The sequence below is a fragment of the Oncorhynchus nerka genome, linkage group LG16, assembly GCF_034236695.1.
Source record: "Oncorhynchus nerka isolate Pitt River linkage group LG16, Oner_Uvic_2.0, whole genome shotgun sequence".
Lineage (NCBI taxonomy): Eukaryota > Metazoa > Chordata > Actinopteri > Salmoniformes > Salmonidae > Oncorhynchus > Oncorhynchus nerka.
In genome coordinates, this window is record NC_088411.1 from 50,340,158 (window position 1) to 50,359,635 (window position 19,478).

The following is a 19,478-nucleotide window of genomic DNA, read 5'->3' on the forward strand; positions in this document are numbered from 1 at the left end:
AGGGTCCAAGGTGGCAGCAGTGTGTAGGAGGGAGGGTCCAAGGTGGCAGCAGTGTGTAGGAGGGAGGGTCCAAGGTGGCAGCAGTGTGTAGGAGGGAGGGTCCAAGGTGTGAGAAATGTGCAGAAGGGCATGAGACAAAGGAATGTGTATTATTGGGGAAAGTAGTGGAATGTGTGAATTGTAGGGATGCCCATGGAGCTGGTGGATCAGACACGTGCGAGAGAGGGTCAGAGTAGACCAGAAGTTGTCATATGCTGAGGCAGTGAAGAAAGTAGAGGATGATGGGTTATAAGGGAGGAGTGGTGAGAGTAGTAGAGATATACCAGTACAGAGGGATAGGACAAAAAAATGATATAAGTTTCAGTAAGATTGGATTTATAATTTTGAAGAGAGTGAGTATAGTATTAGATGGTAGGCTATTTATTTAGGACATCTTTTTTTTTCTTCAAGTAAAGTACTTAGGGAGTTGTACTCCAGTCTTGTAGGGGGCGGTAATGCAACACATTGGATTCCAAGCACCGTTAAACCTCAGAAGAAGGGCTGAGAGGAGAGTGGATCCAGCGTCCAAGGTAACGTCAGTTAACAAACATACATGTTTGCGCTTATACGCTGAGTTACAGCTGTGATTAATACACACACACACACATATATATATATATATATCTGGCTCACCCGTGGAAGTTGGTGATTTCAGTGGTTGAATAGATCTCCCGTTGGTCGTTAGCTTAGCCACCGTGTGGGTTGCTGTCTATTTAGCCACAGAGAAGCTACTTTACAGTTGGACAAAGTTGCATATGCGTTTCCTCTCTAACTAGTTTTTAGTCACGTTCAATGTTGTCTAACGTTAGTTATATCCGAACTAAGGGTAATGTTAAGTTGGCGAACTAGCTGGTTTACGAAGCTTTCTGGCTTCTATTGAAACAGAATGAGGTGTTTGCTAAGAGACAACTAGATGTAGGTGAGTTAACTAGAAGTTGTTAGTTAACCAGGAACATTTGCTCAGTTGACTGTTTATTCGTACTAGAGTTACTATAGTCGTCAAAATAAGCTGCGTGGACTTTATAAAGATGTGTGAACATTATTATTCAGACGTGTTTAAATGTATTATTCCCAATGTGTGGACATTTTTAATCAGTAAAATCAACCTGGTTGGCTGGTTTGCTACTCTAGCCAGGTAACGTTAGTTAACATGACCTACTTATGGGCGTGTGGCAGCAGTGTGTAGGAGATAAGGTCCAAGGTGTACACAGAAAGCTAGATTAATGTGTCAGCTAGCAGCACTGGTACACTACAGGATCAATGAGTTAACCAGGTAACTTTCATAGCTAAACAACCATCAATAACTATGGATTTTTCTGATTTAATTAAGAGAAACTTATGTATTTGGTTAAGTCAATTAGACTATGCCAATTGATTGCACAGTTAATTTAAAGGTTAAATAAAAATGTCAGAATATTTAGGCAAGTTAGGTGTCTAACTCATTGATGCTGCTTTGACACAGACTTTTAGTCAGCTAGATTATGAAACTCATCTTAGTTAGCAGCTATCTGGCTAGATCGTATATTTCTCGCTATCATGCTAGCTAAATAGCTGAGGAACCATGTTATTTCCTGAAATCAGTCGGTAGTCGTGCTTTAGCAGGTGACCTGTGGTCTTTCTCCATGAGGTCATCTGGAAATAGAAGGGTGTATTAATCCTCAGAGGGTTTATTTATGAGCGCTGTTTAAGGTTAGAGGTGGTTGGAACAGCGGAAACACTGGTTGAGAGAGGATCGGAGTTACAGGTGTGATTCTCCACTACCCTTACAGGATAGGTTCATTTTCAACCGACTTTAACTTGGCAACGCTATCTTCCTTCTCAAACGTATCTTCTAAAATGTCTGTGTCCAGTTTCAGGTTGCTTCTTTGGAATTTAGAAAATATTATTATTATTGTTTTTTTGCGCCATGAATTAATTCAGCAATGTGTATGCTGCCACCTTGTCTATATTACATCTTCTCTCAAGACTTTCTATAATAGTGACAAGATACTCGAATGACCATGACGTTTTTTAAAACAAAAAATCGTACGATTCCACATCTATTCACAATGCAGAATAATGATTATGTTATGTATGTTTGACCTCTAGGGTTGGACAATGAAATGACGTCTACCCTAAGCCTTCAGACAGAACGCAGTAACAGTCACATGTCAATAGTGACATATGACAACTTTTCAGACAATTAAAAACAGTGCTGCATCAGGTCTTTTTCAGACAGAATTATGCTCTTGTGTAAAATGTTCTGTAGGGTTTCCTTGATGACCACAATTGTCACTGCTGTGTTTTCTATACATTTTTCTTATGGTATGATAGCTAGATTTGTTTTATTTCTACTAAATGTTTTGGTAAGTCACAGTATTTAAAAAACTTTGAAGTACTTTTTTTAGGAGAGTGGTCTGCGTGCAGTCAAGCAGGCTGCATGCAGCAGCTCAATATTATTTCATTGACAGTTCTGGCTGCCTAGTGATGGACTTTACTTGATGTCAAATGTCAGTTAAATCACTAGAGAATGTTTTTTGTTGTTGTCTGCATTTAAAAAACGTAGTGTAGCCAACACTAAGAGACAGACATGCCGTAGCCGAGGCGCTTTCAAGGGGCCACATTCCATTATTATGTCTGGAAAGCGTGAGAGGGTAGGGTATGCTACTCTGGCCCGAAGACATCAGTGCCATGAATAGGCTAGGATATTCTACACTCAACAGACCAGACACGGGCACCATTAGTGAAGAGCACGAGGCCAGTGAGAGGGAGAGGAAGGCAGAAGCCTGCTCATGTTTTGGTCATCTGCATCTCGCAATGTTTTGCATGCCTTGCAAATTCACTAAGTAGCCTAAAGTTGGCCTCTTCTTCCTCTCTGGTTTTATTTGAGTTATACAACTTCCCCTGGGCCTTTATACCCTGTCGGCTGTAACTTCCCCTGGGCCTTTATACCCTGTCGGCTGTAACTTCCCCTGGGCCTTTATACCCTGTCGGCTGTAACTTCCCCTAGGCCTTTATACCCTGTCGGCTGTAACTTCCCCTGGGCCTTTATACCCTGTCGGCTGTAACTTCCCCTGGGCCTTTATACCCTGTCGGCTGTAACTTCCCCACGGCCTTTATACCCTGTCGGCTGTAACTTCCCCTGGGCCTTTATACCCTGTCGGCTGTAACTTCCCCACGGCCTTTATACCCTGTCGGCTGTAACTTCCCCTGGGCCTTTATACCCTGTCGGCTGTAACTTCCCCATGGCCTTTATACCCTGTCGGCTGTAACTTCCCCTGGGCCTTTATACCCTGTCGGCTGTAACTTCCCCTAGGCCTTTATACCCTGTCGGCTGTAACTTCCCCTAGGCCTTTATACCCTGTCGGCTGTAACTTCCCCTATAGGCCTTTATACCCTGTCGGCTGTAACTTCCCCTATGCCTTTATACCCTGTCGGCTGTAACTTCCCCTAGGCCTTTATACATTTACATTTAAGTCATTTAGCAGACGCTCTTATCCAGAGCGACTTACAAATTGGTGCATTCACCTTATGACATCCAGTGGAACAGCCACTTTACAATAGTGCATCTAAATCTTTTAAGGGGGGGTGAGAAGGATTACTTTATCCTATCCTAGGTATTCCTTAAAGAGGTGGGGTTTCAGGTGTCTCCGGAAGGTGGTGATTGACTCCGCTGTCCTGGCGTCGTGAGGGAGTTTGTTCCACCATTGGGGGCCAGAGCAGCGAACAGTTTTGACTGGGCTGAGCGGGAACTGTACTTCCTCAGTGGTAGGGAGGCGAGCAGGCCAGAGGTGGATGAACGCAGTGCCCTTGTTTGGGTGTAGGGCCTGATCAGAGCCTGGAGGTAGTGAGGTGCTGTTCCCCTCACAGCTCCGTAGGCAAGCACCATGGTCTTGTAGCGGATGCGAGCTTCAACTGGAAGCCAGTGGAGAGAGCGGAGGAGCGGGGTGACGTGAGAGAACTTGGGAAGGTTGAACACCAGACGGGCTGCGGCGTTCTGGATGAGTTGTAGGGGTTTAATGGCACAGGCAGGGAGCCCAGCCAACAGCGAGTTGCAGTAATCAAGACGGGAGATGACAAGTGCCTGGATTAGGACCTGCGCCGCTTCCTGTGTGAGGCAGGGTCGTACTCTGCGGATGTTGTAGAGCATGAACCTACAGGAACGGGCCACCGCCTTGATGTTAGTTGAGAACGACAGGGTGTTTGTTGTCCAGGATCACGCCAAGGTTCTTAGCGCTCTGGGAGGAGGACACAATGGAGTTGTCAACCGTGATGGCGAGATCATGGAACGGGCAGTCCTTCCCCGGGAGGAAGAGCAGCTCCGTCTTGCCGAGGTTCAGCTTGAGGTGGTGATCCGTCATCCACACTGATATGTCTGCCAGACATGCAGAGATGCGATTCGCCACCTGGTCATCAGAAGGGGGAAAGGAGAAGATTAATTGTGTGTCGTCTGCATAGCAATGATAGGAGAGACCATGTGAGGTTATGACAGAGCCAAGTGACTTGGTGTATAGCGAGAATAGGAGAGGGCCTAGAACAGAGCCCTGGGGGACACCAGTGGTGAGAGCACGTGGTGAGGAGACAGATTCTCGCCACGCCACCTGGTAGGAGCGACCTGTCAGGTAGGACGCAATCCAAGCGTGGGCCGCGCCGGAGATGCCCAACTCGGAGAGGGTGGAGAGGAGGATCTGATGGTTCACAGTATCGAAGGCAGCCGATAGGTCTAGAAGGATGAGAGCAGAGAGAGAGTTAGCTTTAGCAGTGCGGAGCGCCTCCGTGATACAGAGAAGAGCAGTCTCAGTTGAATGACTAGTCTTGAAACCTGACTGATTTGGATCAAGAAGGTCATTCTGAGCGAGATCGCGGGAGAGCTGGCCAAGGACGGCACGTTCAAGAGTTTTGGAGAGAAAGGAAAGAAGGGATACTGGTCTGTAGTTGTTGACATCGGAGGGATCGAGTGTAGGTTTTTTCAGAAGGGGTGCAACTCTCGCTCTCTTGAAGACGGAAGGGACGTAGCCAGCGGTCAGGGATGAGTTGATGAGCGAGGTGAGGTAAGGGAGAAGGTCTCCGGAAATGGTCTGGAGAAGAGAGGAGGGATAGGGTCAAGCGGGCAGGTTGTTGGGCGGCCGGCCGTCACAAGACGCGAGATTTCATCTGGAGAGAGAGGGAGAGAAAGAGGTCAGAGCACAGGGTAGGGCAGTGTGAGCAGAACCAGCGGTGTCGTTTGACTTAGCAAACGAGGATCGGATGTCGTCGACCTTCTTTTCAAAATGGTTGACGAAGTCATCTGCAGAGAGGGAGGAGGGGGGAGGAGGATTCAGGAGGGAGGAGAAGGTGGCAAAGAGCTTCCTAGGGTTAGAGGCAGATGCTTGGAATTTAGAGTGGTAGAAAGTGGCTTTAGCAGCAGAGACAGAAGAGGAAAATGTAGAGAGGAGGGAGTGAAAGGATGCCAGGTCCGCAGGGAGGCGAGTTTTCCTCCATTTCCGCTCGGCTGCCCGGAGCCCTGTTCTGTGAGCTCGCAATGAGTCGTCGAGCCACGGAGCGGGAGGGGAGGACCGAGCCGGCCTGGAGGATAGGGGACATAGAGAGTCAAAGGATGCAGAAAGGGAGGAGAGGAGGGTTGAGGAGGCAGAATCAGGAGATAGGTTGGAGAAGGTTTGAGCAGAGGAAGAGATGATAGGATGGAAGAGGAGAGAGTAGCGGGGAGAGAGAGCGAAGGTTGGGACGGCGCGATACCATCCGAGTAGGGGCAGTGTGGGAAGTGTTGGATGAGAGCGAGAGGGAAAAGGATACATGGTAGTGGTCGGAGACTTGGAGGGGAGTTGCAATGAGGTTAGTGGAAGAACAGCATCTAGTAAAGATGAGGTCGAGCGTATTGCCTGCCTTGTGAGTAGGGGGGAAGGTGAGAGGGTGAGGTCAAAAGAGGAGAGGAGTGGAAAGAAGGAGGCAGAGAGGAATGTGTCAAAGGTAGACGTGGGGAGGTTAAAGTCGCCCAGAACTGTGAGAGGTGAGCCGTCCTCAGGAAAGGAGCTTATCAAGGCATCAAGCTCATTGATGAACTCTCCGAGGGAACCTGGAGGCCGATAAATGATAAGGATGTTAAGCTTGAAAGGGCTGGTAACTGTGACAGCATGGAATTCAAAGGAGGCGATAGACAGATGGGTAAGGGGAGGAAGAGAGAATGACCACTTGGGAGAGATGAGGATCCCGGTGCCACCACCCCGCTGACCAGAAGCTCTCGGGGTGTGCGAGAACACGTGGGCGGACGAAGAGAGAGCAGTAGGAGTAGCAGTGTTATCTGTGGTGATCCATGTTTCCGTCAGTGCCAAGAAGTCGAGGGACTGGAGGGAGGCATAGGCTGAGATGAACTCTGCCTTGTTGGCCACAAATCGGCAGTTCCAGAGGCTACCGGAGACCTGGAACTCCACGTGGGTCGTGCGCGCTGGGACCACCAGATTAGGGTGGCCGCGGCCACGCGGTGTGGAGCGTTTGTATGGTCTGTGCAAAGAGGAGAGAACAGGGATAGACAGACACATAGTTGACAGGCTACAGAAGAGGCTACGCTAATGCAAAGGAGATTGGAATGACAAGTGGACTATACGTCTCGAATGATCAGAAAGTTAAGCTTACGTAGCAAGAATCTTATTGACTAAAAAGATTAAAATGATACAGTACTGCTGAAGTAGGCTAGCTGGCAGTGGCTGCGTTGTTGACTTTGTAGGCTAGCTGGCAGTGGCTGCGTTGTTGACACTACACTAATCAAGTCGTTCCGTTGAGTGTAATAGTTTCTACTGTGCTGCTATTCGGGGCTAGCTGGCTAGCTAGCAGTGTTGATTACGTTACGTTGCGTTAAAAGAACGACAATAGCTGACTAGCTAACCTAGAAAATCGCTCTAGACTACACAATTATCTTTGATACAAAGACGGCTATGTAGCTAGCTATGTAGCTAGCTACGATCAAACAAATCAAACCGTTGTACTGTACTGAAATGAAATGAAAATGTGATACTACCTGTGGAGCGAAGCGGAATGCGACCGGGTTGTTGAGTGCGGAAGTTCTATTCGGTAGACGTTGGCTAGCTGTTGGCTAGCTAGCAGTGTCTCCTACGTTAAGGACGACAAATAGCTGGCTAGCTAACCTCGGTAAATTAAGATAATCACTCTAAAACTACACACTCTAAACTACACAATTATCTTGGATACGAAGACAGCAAAGACAACTATGTAGCTAGCTAACACTACACTAATCGAGTCGTTCAGTTGAGTGTAATAGTTACTACAGTGCTGCTATTCGGTAGACGGTGGACGTTTGCTAGCTGGCTAGCTGCTGGGCAGATAGCAGTGTAGACGACGAAATACGATAATTACGCAATTATCTTTGATACAAAGACGGCTATGTAGCTAGCTAAGAAGAAATTGCTAAGATTAGACAAATCAAACCGTTGTACTATAACCGTTTATACCCTGTCGGCTGTAACTTCCCCTAGGCCTTTATACCCTGTCGGCTGTAACTTCCCCTAGGCCTTTATACCCTGTCGGCTGTAACTTCCCCATGGCCTTTATACCCTGTCGGCTGTAACGTCCCCTAGGCCTTTATACCCTGTCGGCTGTAACTTCCCCTAGGCCTTTATACCCTGTCGGCTGTAACTTCCCCATGGCCTTTATACCCTGTCCGGTGTAACTTCCCCATGGCCTTTATACCCTGTCGGCTGTAACTTCCCCATGGCCTTTATACCCTGTCGGCTGTAACTTCCCCTAGGCCTTTATACCCTGTCGGCTGTAACTTCCCACCCTGTCGGCTGTAACTTCCCCATGGCCTTTATACCCTGTCGGCTGTAACTTCCCCATGGCCTTTATACCCTGTCGGCTGTAACTTCCCCATGGCCTTTATACCCTGTCGGCTGTAACTTCCCCATGGCCTTTATACCCTGTCGGCTGTAACTTCCCCATGGCCTTTATACCCTGTCGGCTGTAACTTCCCCATGGCCTTTATACCCTGTCGGCTGTAACTTCCCCATGGCCTTTATACCCTGTCGGCTGTAACTTCCCCATGGCCTTTATACCCTGTCGGCTGTAACTTCCCCATGGCCTTTATACCCTGTCGGCTGTAACTTCCCCTAGGCCTTTATACCCTGTCGGCTAGAACGCTGAAATTATGTTTTGTGATAACTGCCTGAAAAAACAGTTAGGGATTTTTCTTAACGTTAAGGATCCCAACTGCGTTTAAACGTTTTAACATTAAAACGTTCACACCCCTAGTAGAAGTCCTCAATGTCCATGTTAAAATGGGTTAAATCCATGATGAGTCCTCTCTCTATAACAGGCACAACATTGATATCAAGTCGGGGTTTTTTTCAAAGTTTTGCTGAAATGCCACTTATCAGTGCATTCGTAACAACTTCTATTAGATCAAATAATCCAGCAAGGAGCATATTAGAAATTAAATAATTTTGTTCATGGGCAGAGTAAAACCTCTCGCTTCGCGTCTTCCTCTGACTTCTTTCATTGATTGAGACACTTTGGGGTGGACCAACCTTTCTCAGACCAAAGATTTGAAATCGACCAAACAGCAGTGTTACTTCATGGAGTGTTTTCAGAGCATTTTCTAAATTCAAACAAACCACCTGCAACTGGACACAGACATTATATATACCCATCGCCTTGGTCTTGAGATGTCTTGAGACATGCAATTGAGACGTCTAACGTCTTAAACATTTTGAAGACATGTCAATGCAATGTCCGGAGACATTTTCTGTGCCTCTTCAAGACATGTCAAATAGTGCTACGTCTTGAGACATTTTAGGAATGTTGGACCTTTTGAAATTCATGGAACATTCTTCAGTCAACTCAGTTGATGCAAGAAATCTGTCAAACCTGGAGGATTTACAAACTGTGTTTTTCTACTTCAGGTAAGCAAGCAAAGCATTTTAATTCTGGTCTTTTCTGTGCAGTTTTATTAAATAGACGTTACATAAAAATAAAATATATACAGTTGCAGTCGCAAGTTTACATACACTTAGGTTGGAGTCATTAAATCTCGTTTTTCAACCACTCCACAAATGTCTTGTTAACTAACTATAATTTTGGCAAGTTGGTTAGGACATCTACTAAGTAATGTTTCCAACAATTGGTTACAGACAGATTATTTCACTGTATCACAATTCCAGTGGGTCAGGAGTTTTCATAAACTAAGTTGACTGTGCCTTTAAACAGCTTGGAAAATTCCAGAAAATGATGTCATGGCTTTAGAAGCTTCTGATAGGCTAATTGACATCATTTGAATCAATTGGAGGTGAACCTGTGGATGGATTTCAAGGCCTACCTTCAAACTCAGTGCCTCTTTGCTTGACATCATGGGAAAATCAGAAGAAATCAGCCAAGACCTCAGAAAAAAAATTGTCGACCTTCACAAGTCTGGACCAATTTCCAAATGCCTGAAGGTACCACTTTCATCTGTACAAACAATAGTACCCAAGTATAAACACCATGGGACCACGCAGCTGTCATATCACTCAGGAAGGAGATGCATTCTGTCTCCTCGAGATGAAAGTAATTTGGTGCAAATTAATCCCAGAACAACAGCAACGGACCTTGTGAAGATGCTGTAGGAAACGGGTACAAAAGTCCTTAAAAACAAGAGTCCTTTTTCGACAACCTGAAAGGCCGCTCAGCAAGGAAGAAGCCACTGTACCAAAACCGCCATTAAAAAAAAGCCAGACCGCGGTTTGCAACTGCACATGGGGACAAAGATTGTACTTTTTGGAGAAATGTCCTTTTGTCTGATGAAATAAAAATAGAACTGTTTGGCCATGATGACCATTGTTATGTGTGGAGGAAAAAGGTGGAGGCTTGCAAGCTGAAGAACACCATCCCAACCGTGAAGCATGGAGATGGCAGCATCATGTTGCATCATGTTGTGGGGGTGCTTTGCTGCTGGAGGGACTGGTGCACTTCACGAAATAGATGGCATCATGAGGGAGGAAAAGTATGTGGATATATTGAAGCAACATCTCAAGACAGTCAGGAAGTTAAAGCTTGGTCACAAATGGGTCTTCCAAATGGACAATGACCCCAAGCATACTTCCAAATTTGTGGCAAAATGGCTTAAGGACAACAAAGTCAAGGTATTGAAGTGGCCATCACAAAGCCCTGACCTTAATCCTATAGAAAATGTGTGGGCAGAACTGAAATAGTGTGTGCAGACATCAGTTCTGTCAGGAGGAATGGGCAAAAATTCACCCAACTTATTGTGGGAAGCCCGTCCGTGGAAGGCTACCCGAAAAATTTGACTCAAGTTAAACAATTTAAGGGCTATGCTACCAAATACTAATGGAGTGTATGTAGACTTCTGACCCACTGGAATTGTTATACAGTGTAATTATAAGTGAAATAATCTGTCTAAACAATTAATGGAAAAATTACTTGTCATGCACAAAGTAGATATCCTAACCGACTTGCCAGAACTATAGTTTAACAAGAAATTTGTGGAGTAGTTGAAAAAAAGGGTTCAACTGTGCGTGTGTGTGTTTATATAGACAGACCCAGTCAAAAATGTACATCATTCAAGGGTTTAATTGTGAAGATATCAGAATTACGAAATTACACACATGGAATCATGTAGTAACCAAAAAAGTGTTTAATCAAACTAAATTTCAGATTCTTCAAAGGAGCCACCCTTTGCCTGACAGCTTTACACTCTTGGCACTCTCTCAACCAGCTTCACCTGGAATGCTTTTCCAACAGCCTTGAAGGAGTTCCCACATGCTGAGTACTTGTTGGCTGCTTGTCCTTCACTCTGCGGTCCAACTCATCCCAAACCATATCAATTGGGTTGAGGTCGGGGGATTTTGGAGGCCAGGTCATCTGATGCAGCACTCCATCACTCTCCTTCTTGGTCAAATAGAGGAGGCCAGGTCATCTGATGCAGCACTCCATCACTCTCCTTCTTGGTTAAATAGCAAATACACAGCCTGGAGGTGTGTGTTTGGCCATTGTCCTGCTGAAAAACAAATAATAGTCCCACTAAGCGCAAACCAGATGGGGTGGCGTATCACTGCAGAATGCTGTGGTAGTCATGCTGGTTAAGTGTGCCTTGTCACCAACAGATCATCGGTTCACCTACTCTGCATCACATAAAGACAGTGGTTGGAACCAAATATCTCTAATTTGGATTCATCAGACCAAAGGACAGATTTACACCGGTCTAATGCCCAGTGCTCGTGTTTCTTCTCTCTTCTTATTGGAGCCGTTAGTAGTGGTTTCTTTGCAGCAATTTGACCACAAAGGCCTGATTCATGCAGTCTCCTCTGTGTACCCTTTTTAGCTTCCATGATTCCATGTGTGTTATTTAATAGTTTACAATGTAAGAATAAAGAAAAACCCTGCAATGAGTAGGTGTCAACTTTTGACTTGTGCGTGTGCGCGCACCTAAAATAAATTTGATAAATATATTGGTCAGGATGCCAACCTCGTGCTGCAGACTGGACTTATGACTGCTGAACTCCAAACATGGATAGTCTGATGCAAGACTGGATGCTTATCTGCTTCTTCCTTTTACATGTGCTTTGATAGTTATTGTGTAATGAACGTGTCCTATTTGTCCTATTTGTCTTTTGACAGAATACGAGGATGGAAGACACCCAGCAAATACAAGTGAGAGCACTTCATTGCAAAAAGAAACAAGACACATACAATGTTCCTTTCTTCCCATGAGGACAGAGTGCTTAACTGATTCATGTCCAACAGGAAGCCCTCAGTCAACAAGGCTTTCTGCTTCAGGTGAGCTATTCAGAATTAAGATACAATAAAATGTCAGGTTAGAGGTGGAATTGTTATTGCTGTGTTTGATACGTACTGACATTGTATTTTCCTGCAGGTTAAGAGCGGCTCTGAGATCGCCCAACAAGATATGACTATCTGTCTATAAAGACTTGAAGATAGGAGTTGTTTGGTGCTCTGTTCTACCTTTACCAAAAGCTATATTGTTGCATCTGTTATTTTGGTCAATAAATCTTGATTACTTTGATTTGGTGTGCAATACAATTTGTGGTATGGATTTGCGTGACTGTTCTCGTGTGATTTTGATTCGTATTTATAACTAATAAAACATGAAAATAGCTTCTTGTCATAATGAAACACACCTCTACTTGGCATTTTCTGTATTGACTGACCTTCATGTCTTGATGGACTGTCGTTTCTCTTTGCTAATTTGAGCTGTTCGTTCCATAATATGGACTTGGTGTTTTACCAAATAGGGCGATGTTCTGTATACCACCTCTACCTTGTCACAACACAACTGATTGGCTCCAAACACTTTAGGAGGAATGTAAAATATATTCCACAAATGAACTTTTAACAAGGCACAGCTGTTAATTGAAATGCATTCCAGGTGACTACCTCATGAAGGTGGTTGAGAAAATGCCAAGACTGTGCAAAGCTGTAATCAAGGCAAAAGGTGGCTACTTTGAAGAATCTCAAATATAAAAATGATGTTGATTTAGCACTTATTTGGTTACTACATGATTCCATATGTGTTATTTCATAGTTTTGATGTCTTCACTTTTTCTACAATGTAGAGAATATTAAAAAGAACCCTGGATTGAGTAGGTATGTCTTTTGACTGGTCCTGTATCTCTGTACCACAGTGCATTTGGAATGTATTCAAACCCCTTCCACATTTTGTTATATTACATTGAAGAAATAAGTTCTAAAATGAATTAAATAAATGTACACACGATACCCCATAATGCATGTGCAGACCAGCTGGCTGGAGTATTTACGGACATCTTCAATCGTTCCCTATCCCCATCTGCTCTCCCCAGATGCAAGATGGCCACCATTGTTCCTGAAGGCAAAGATCACTGAACTAAAATGACTACCGCCTCGTAGCACTCAATTCTGTCGTCATGAAGTTAAGGATCATATCAACTCCACCTTACCGGCAACCCTAGACCCATTTCAGTTTGCATACCATCCCAACAGGTCCACAGACGATGCCATCACACTGCCCTTTCCCATCTGGACAAGAGGAATACCTATGTAAGAATGCTGTTCATTGACTTTTGCTCAGCATTCAACACCATAGTATTCTCCAAGCTCATCAATTTGGAGGCTCTGGGTCTCAACCCCGCCCTGTGCAATTGGGATCTGGACTTCCAGACGGGCCACCCCCAGCTGGTGAAGGTACAAAAACCACTTCTCTGATCCTCAACACAGGTGCCCCATAAGGGTGTGTGCTCAGCCCCCTTTCTGTACTCCCTGTTCACCAACGACTACGTGGCCATGCACACCTCCAACTTAATTAAGTTTGCAAACGACACAACAGTAGTGGGCTTGATTACCAACAATGACGAGACAGCCTGAAGGGAGGAGGTGAGGACCCTCGGAGTGTGATGTCAGGAAAACAACCTCTCACTCAACGTCAACGAAACACAGGAGACGATCGTGGACTTCAGGAAACAGCAGATATGTGTTTAAAAAAAATATACTTCTGTGTATTGATTTTAAGAAAGGCATTAGTGTTTATGGTTAGGTACATTTGTGCAACGAATGTGCTTTTTTTGCAAATGCACTTTGGTTAAATCGTCACCCGTTTGGCAAAGTTGAAGTACGCTGTGATTCAAGGATAAATTATCAAGCACCGCAACTAGGACAAGCTAGTTAACCTAGTAATATCATCAACCATGTGTAGTTAACTAGTGATTATGTGACGATTGATTGTCTTTTTTTAAAGAAGTTGCTAGCTAGCATTAAACCTAACTTGGCTCCTTGGTAGCCACAAGGTCCTTTTGACACTGCACTCACGTAACAGGTGGTCAGCCTGCCACGCAGTTTCCTCATGGATTGCAATGTATCCAAAAAAGCAGATTACTGATTGTTATAATTTGAAATCGGCCATGCAGATTAATTGGTCGACCTCTAGTCTATATAAGGTCCAACAGTTGACAGTGCATGTCAGAGCAAAATCCAAGCCATGAGGTCAAAGGAAATGTCCGTAGAGCTCCCAGTCTGGATTCTGTCGAGGCACAGATCTGGGGAAGGGTACCAAAACATTTCTGCAGCATTGAAGGTCCCCAAGTACATAGAGGCCTCCATCATTGGTAAATGGAAAAAGTTTGGAACCACCAAGACTCTTCCTAGATCTGATCTGTCTTCCGGGCCAACCTGAGCAATCGGGGCAGAAGGGACTTGGTCAGGGAGGTGACAAAGAACCCGATGGTGCCTCTGACAGAGCTCCAGAGTTCCTCTGTGGAGATGGGAGAACCTTCTAGAAGGACAATCATCTTTACAGTTCTCCACCTATCAGACCTTTTATGGTAGAGTGGCCAGATTAAGTCACTCTTCAGTAAAAGGCACATAACAGCCTGCTTGGAGTTTGCCAAAAGGCACCTAAAGGACTCTCAGACCATGAGAAACAAGATTCTCTGGTGTGATGAAACCAAGATTGAACTCTTTGGCCTGAATGCCAAGCCTCACGTCTGGAGGAAACCTGGCACCATGACTACGGTGAAGCATGGTGGTGGCAGCATCATGCTGTGGGGATGTTTTGTAGAGGCAGGGACTGGGAGACTAGTCAGGATCGAGGGAAAGATGAACGGAGCAAAGTACAGAGGTTGTTGATGAAATCCTGCTCCAGAGTGCTCAGGACCTCAGACTGGGTCGAAGGTTCACCTTCCAACAGGACAATGACCTTAAGCACACAGCCAAGACTATGAGAAGTGGCTTTGGGACAAGTCGCTGAATGTCCTTGAGTGGCCCAGCCACTCGAACTCGATCGAACACCTTTGGAGAGACCTGAAAATAGCTGTGCAGCAACTCTCCCCATCCAACCTGACAAAGCTCACAGGATCTGCAGAGAATTTTATTTTTAACCTTTATTTAACTAGGCAAGTCAGTTAAAGAACAAATTCTTATTTACAACGACGGCCTAGGAACAGGAGCAGAATGACAGATTTTTATCTTGTCAGCTCGGGGATTCAATCTAGCAACCTTTCGGTTATTGGCCCAACCCTCTAACCACTAGGCTACCTGCCGCCCCGAGAAATACAGGTCTTCCAAGCTTGTAGCGTCATACCCAAGAAGACTCAAGGCTGTAATCTCTGCCAAAGGGTCTGAAGACTCTTGTAAATGTGATATTTCATTATTGTGTGTAGTTTGATGAGGGGGAAAAAAACAATTTAATACATTTTTGAATAAGGCATTAACCTAACAAAATGTGGAAAACGTCAAGGGGTCTGAATGCACTATAATATATATATATTTAATCAGATGGGGGCTCCCTTGTCTCGCGGAGGGTGATTGCTCCGTCACTGCTTATAACTAAATATATGTTAACTATCTAAGATTTGTCAAATAAATTATATTCAGCTCAGGGCTCCAACTATGTATTAGGTTTGCTAACTTGCTAGCTAAGCAGCTAGATGTCAGGATCAAGCTTCTTGGTTACAGCAGAGACAATCAATCCCCTCTTGGATCGAGATCCATGCTGGCCCCCAAATACCGGCCCTTTGTGCACTTCCGTTAATACCCGAACACCCCTGTATGGTAGAGAAACGGTATGACTGTATGAAAATATAGATACCGCCCAACCCTAATGACCACCTCCTAAAATACCTTCCAAGCAGGTCCTGAGGAGCTGTCAACATCCGAGCTGAGTTCCCCTCTGTCTGCATGTTGCCTCCTCCTCAGTGTCATTTTCTGTTAGAGCCTAACCGTTTCCTTACATATCTGATCTCCTATACATCTAATCTCTCCTTCTACTCTGACCTCTCCTACTACTCTGACCTCTCCTTCTACTCTGACCTCTCCTACTACTCTGACCTCTCTGATCTCTCCTTCTACTCTGACCTCTCCTACTACTCTGACCTCTCCTACTACTCTGACCTCTCCTACTACTCTGACCTCTCTGACCTCTGTCTGATCTCTCCTACTACTCTGACCTCTGTCTGATCTCTCCTACTACTCTGACCTCTCCTATACATCTAATCTCTCCTTCTACTATGATCTCTCCTAATACTCTGATCTCTCCTAATACTCTGACCTCTCCTAATAATCTGACCTCTCCTATTACTCTGACCTCTCCTACTACTCTGACCTCTCTGACCTCTGTCTGATCTCTCCTACTACTCTGACCTCTCTGATCTCTCCTACTACTCTGACCTCTCCTACTACTCTGACCTCTCCTTCTACTCTGACCTCTCCTACTCCTCTGACCTCTCCTACTACTATGATCTCTCTGATATTTCCTACTACTCTGACCTCTCTGACCTCTCCTACTACTCTGACCTCTCCTACTACTCTGACCTCTCCTACTACTCTGACCTCTCCTACTACTCTGACCTCTCCTACTACTCTGATCTCTCCTACTACTCTGACCTCTCCTTCTACTCTGACCTATCCTACTACTCTGACCTCTCCTACTACTCTGACCTCTCCTACTACTCTGACCTCTCCTACTACTCTGACCTCTCCTACTACTCTGACCTCTCCTACTACTCTGACCTCTCTGATCTCTCCTTCTACTCTGACCTCTCCTACTACTCTGACCTCTCCTACTACTCTGACCTCTCCTACTACTCTGACCTCTCTGACCTCTGTCTGATCTCTCCTACTACTCTGACCTCTGTCTGATCTCTCCTACTACTCTGACCTCTGTCTGATCTCTCCTACTACTCTGACCTCTCCTATACATCTAATCTCTCCTAATACTCTGATCTCTCCTAATACTCTGACCTCTCCTAATAATCTGACCTCTCCTACTACTCTGACCTCTCCTACTACTCTGACCTCTCTGACCTCTGTCTGATCTCTCCTACTACTCTGACCTCTCTGATCTCTCCTACTACTCTGACCTCTCCTACTACTCTGACCTCTCCTTCTACTCTGACCTCTCCTACTCCTCTGACCTCTCCTACTACTATGATCTCTCTGATATTTCCTACTACTCTGACCTCTCTGACCTCTCCTACTACTCTGACCTCTCCTACTACTCTGACCTCTCCTACTACTCTGACCTCTCCTACTACTCTGATCTCTCCTACTACTCTGACCTCTCCTTCTACTCTGACCTCTCCTACTACTCTGACCTCTCCTACTACTCTGACCTCTCCTACTACTCTGACCTCTCCTACTACTCTGATCTCTCCTACTCCTCTGACCTCTCCTACTACTCTGACCTCTCCTACTACTCTGACCTCTCCTACTACTCTGACCTCTCCTACTCCTCTGACCTCTCCTACTACTCTGATCTCTCTGATATTTCCTACTACTCTGACCTCTCTGACCTCTCCTACTACTCTGACCTCTCCTACTACTCTGACCTCTCTGACCTCTGTCTGATCTCTCCTACTACTCTGACCTCTCTGATCTCTCCTACTACTCTGACCTCTCCTACTACTCTGACCTCTCCTACTACTCTGACCTCTCCTACTACTCTGACCTCTCCTACTACTCTGACCTCTCCTACTACTCTGACCTCTCCTACTACTCTGACCTCTCCTACTACTCTGATCTCTCCTACTACTCTGACCTCTCCTACTACTCTGATCTCTCCTACTACTCTGACCTCTCCTACTCCTCTGACCTCTCCTACTACTCTGACCTCTCCTACTCCTCTGATCTCTCCTACTCCTCTGACCTCTCCTACTACTCTGACCTCTCCTACTACTCTGACCTCTCCTACTCCTCTGACCTCTCTGATATTTCCTACTACTCTGACCTCTCTGACCTCTCCTACTCCTCTGACCTCTCCTACTACTCTGACCTCTCTGATCTCTCCTACTACTCTGACCTCTCCTACTACTCTGACCTCTCTGATCTCTCCTACTACTCTGACCTCTCCTACTACTCTGACCTCTCCTACTACTCTGACCTCTCCTACTCCTCCGACTTCTCCTACTCCTCCGACTTCTCCTACTCCTCCGACCTCTCCTACTACTCTGACCTCTCCTACTACTCTGACCTCTCCTACTACTCTGACCTCTGTCTGACCTGGCCTACTCCTCTGACCTCTCCTACTACTCTGACCTTTCTCTGATCTCTCCTACTACTCTGACATCTCTCTGATCTCTCCTACTACTCTGACCTCTCCTACTACTCTGACATCTCTCTGATCTCTCCTACTACTCTGACCTCTGTCTGATCTCTCCTACTCCTCTGACCTCTTCTACTACTCTGACATCTCTCTGATCTCTCCTACTACTCTGACATCTCTCTGATCTCTCCTACTAATCTGACCTCTGTCTTTGTGTTTCTTTCTTTCCCCAGGTCTGTTTGAGGGTGAATGGGGTGACAGCAGAAGAGAGGGTAATGGACTAGTACAGGGTGACAGGCTGCCAGGGAGCTGAGAGGAGGACAGGTGAGGAGTGGTGCTATTGGAGCTTTAGCTGCTAGCGGAACGCTATTAGTGTGGGATGTTACGCTGGACAACCCACCTGGAAGGAGGGCCGCGGAGGGTGAACCATGCTGCTGTCTCCGTGGGACACAAGGTGTTCTCCTTCGGAGGGTACTGCTCTGGAGAGGACTACGAGACGCTGAGACAGATAGATGTACACATCTTTAACACAGGTAGGTTACTGTTGAAGACTTTCTAAAGAACTGGTATGACTGTCTAGGGCTACATCAGTGCAACTGTGGATAATGTGTGCATGGGGACTGAGGAGGACTAGGATACACTGACACAGATAGATGTAAATGTCTTCAACTCAGGTAGGTTGACGGAAATGGTACTATGAAGGAAGTAGTTCAGGAAACACTATTGAAACCAGTTAATCTTCATGTATGATTTCTGACATTACTGTCTTCTCTTGGTCTAAATCACTAACACACGTTATCCTGAGGTTTTCCTTTACCTGTTTAAATGTCTCCTACCACTCTGGTCAGCTTAACGTGTGTATGTCCAATACCTGTTGATATGTCTCCTAAATCACTACCACTCTGGTCAGCTTAACGTGTGTATGTCCTATACCTGTTGATATGTCTCCTACCACTCTGGTCAGCTTAACGTGTGTATGTCCTATACCTGTTGATATGTCTCCTACCACTCTGGTCAGCTTAACGTGTGTATGTCCTATACCTGTTGATATGTCTCCTACCACTCTGGTCAGCTTAATGTGTGTATGTCCTATACCTGTTGATATGTCTCCTACCACTCTGGTCAGCTTAATGTGTGTATGTCCTTTACCTGTTGATATGTCTCCTACCACTCTGGTCAGCTTAACGTGTGTATGTCCTATACCTGTTGATATGTCTCCTAAATCACTACCACTCTGGTCAGCTTAACGTGTGTATGTCCTATACCTGTTGATATGTCTCCTACCACTCTGGTCAGCTTAACGTGTGTATGTCCTATACCTGTTGATATGTCTCCTACCACTCTGGTCAGCTTAACGTGTGTATGTCCTAAACCTGTTGATATGTCTCCTAAATCACTACCACTCTGGTCAGCGTAACGTGTGTATGTC

At 45.5% G+C, this 19,478-nt stretch overlaps 1 protein-coding gene across 4 annotated transcripts in view; it reads left to right on the forward strand.

The window, feature by feature from the left end:
• Positions 1–498: 498 nt before the first annotated feature.
• LOC115126292 (kelch domain-containing protein 3-like) overlaps positions 499–19,478 on the forward strand; it is a 160,944-nt gene continuing 141,964 nt past the window's right edge. For 2 of the 4 annotated variants that reach the window (XM_065002725.1, XM_065002724.1), the window contains exons 1-2: positions 512–569; positions 18,283–18,582. In XM_065002725.1, the coding sequence (XP_064858797.1) occupies positions 18,429–18,582 (154 nt within the window). In that variant the 5' untranslated portion in view covers positions 512–569; positions 18,283–18,428. Of the gene's footprint in view, positions 570–8,033; positions 8,928–11,637; positions 11,797–11,893; positions 12,154–18,282; positions 18,583–19,478 lie in introns of those variants that run through there. The other 2 variants (XR_003863117.2, XR_003863118.2) reach the window with 2 other exon arrangements.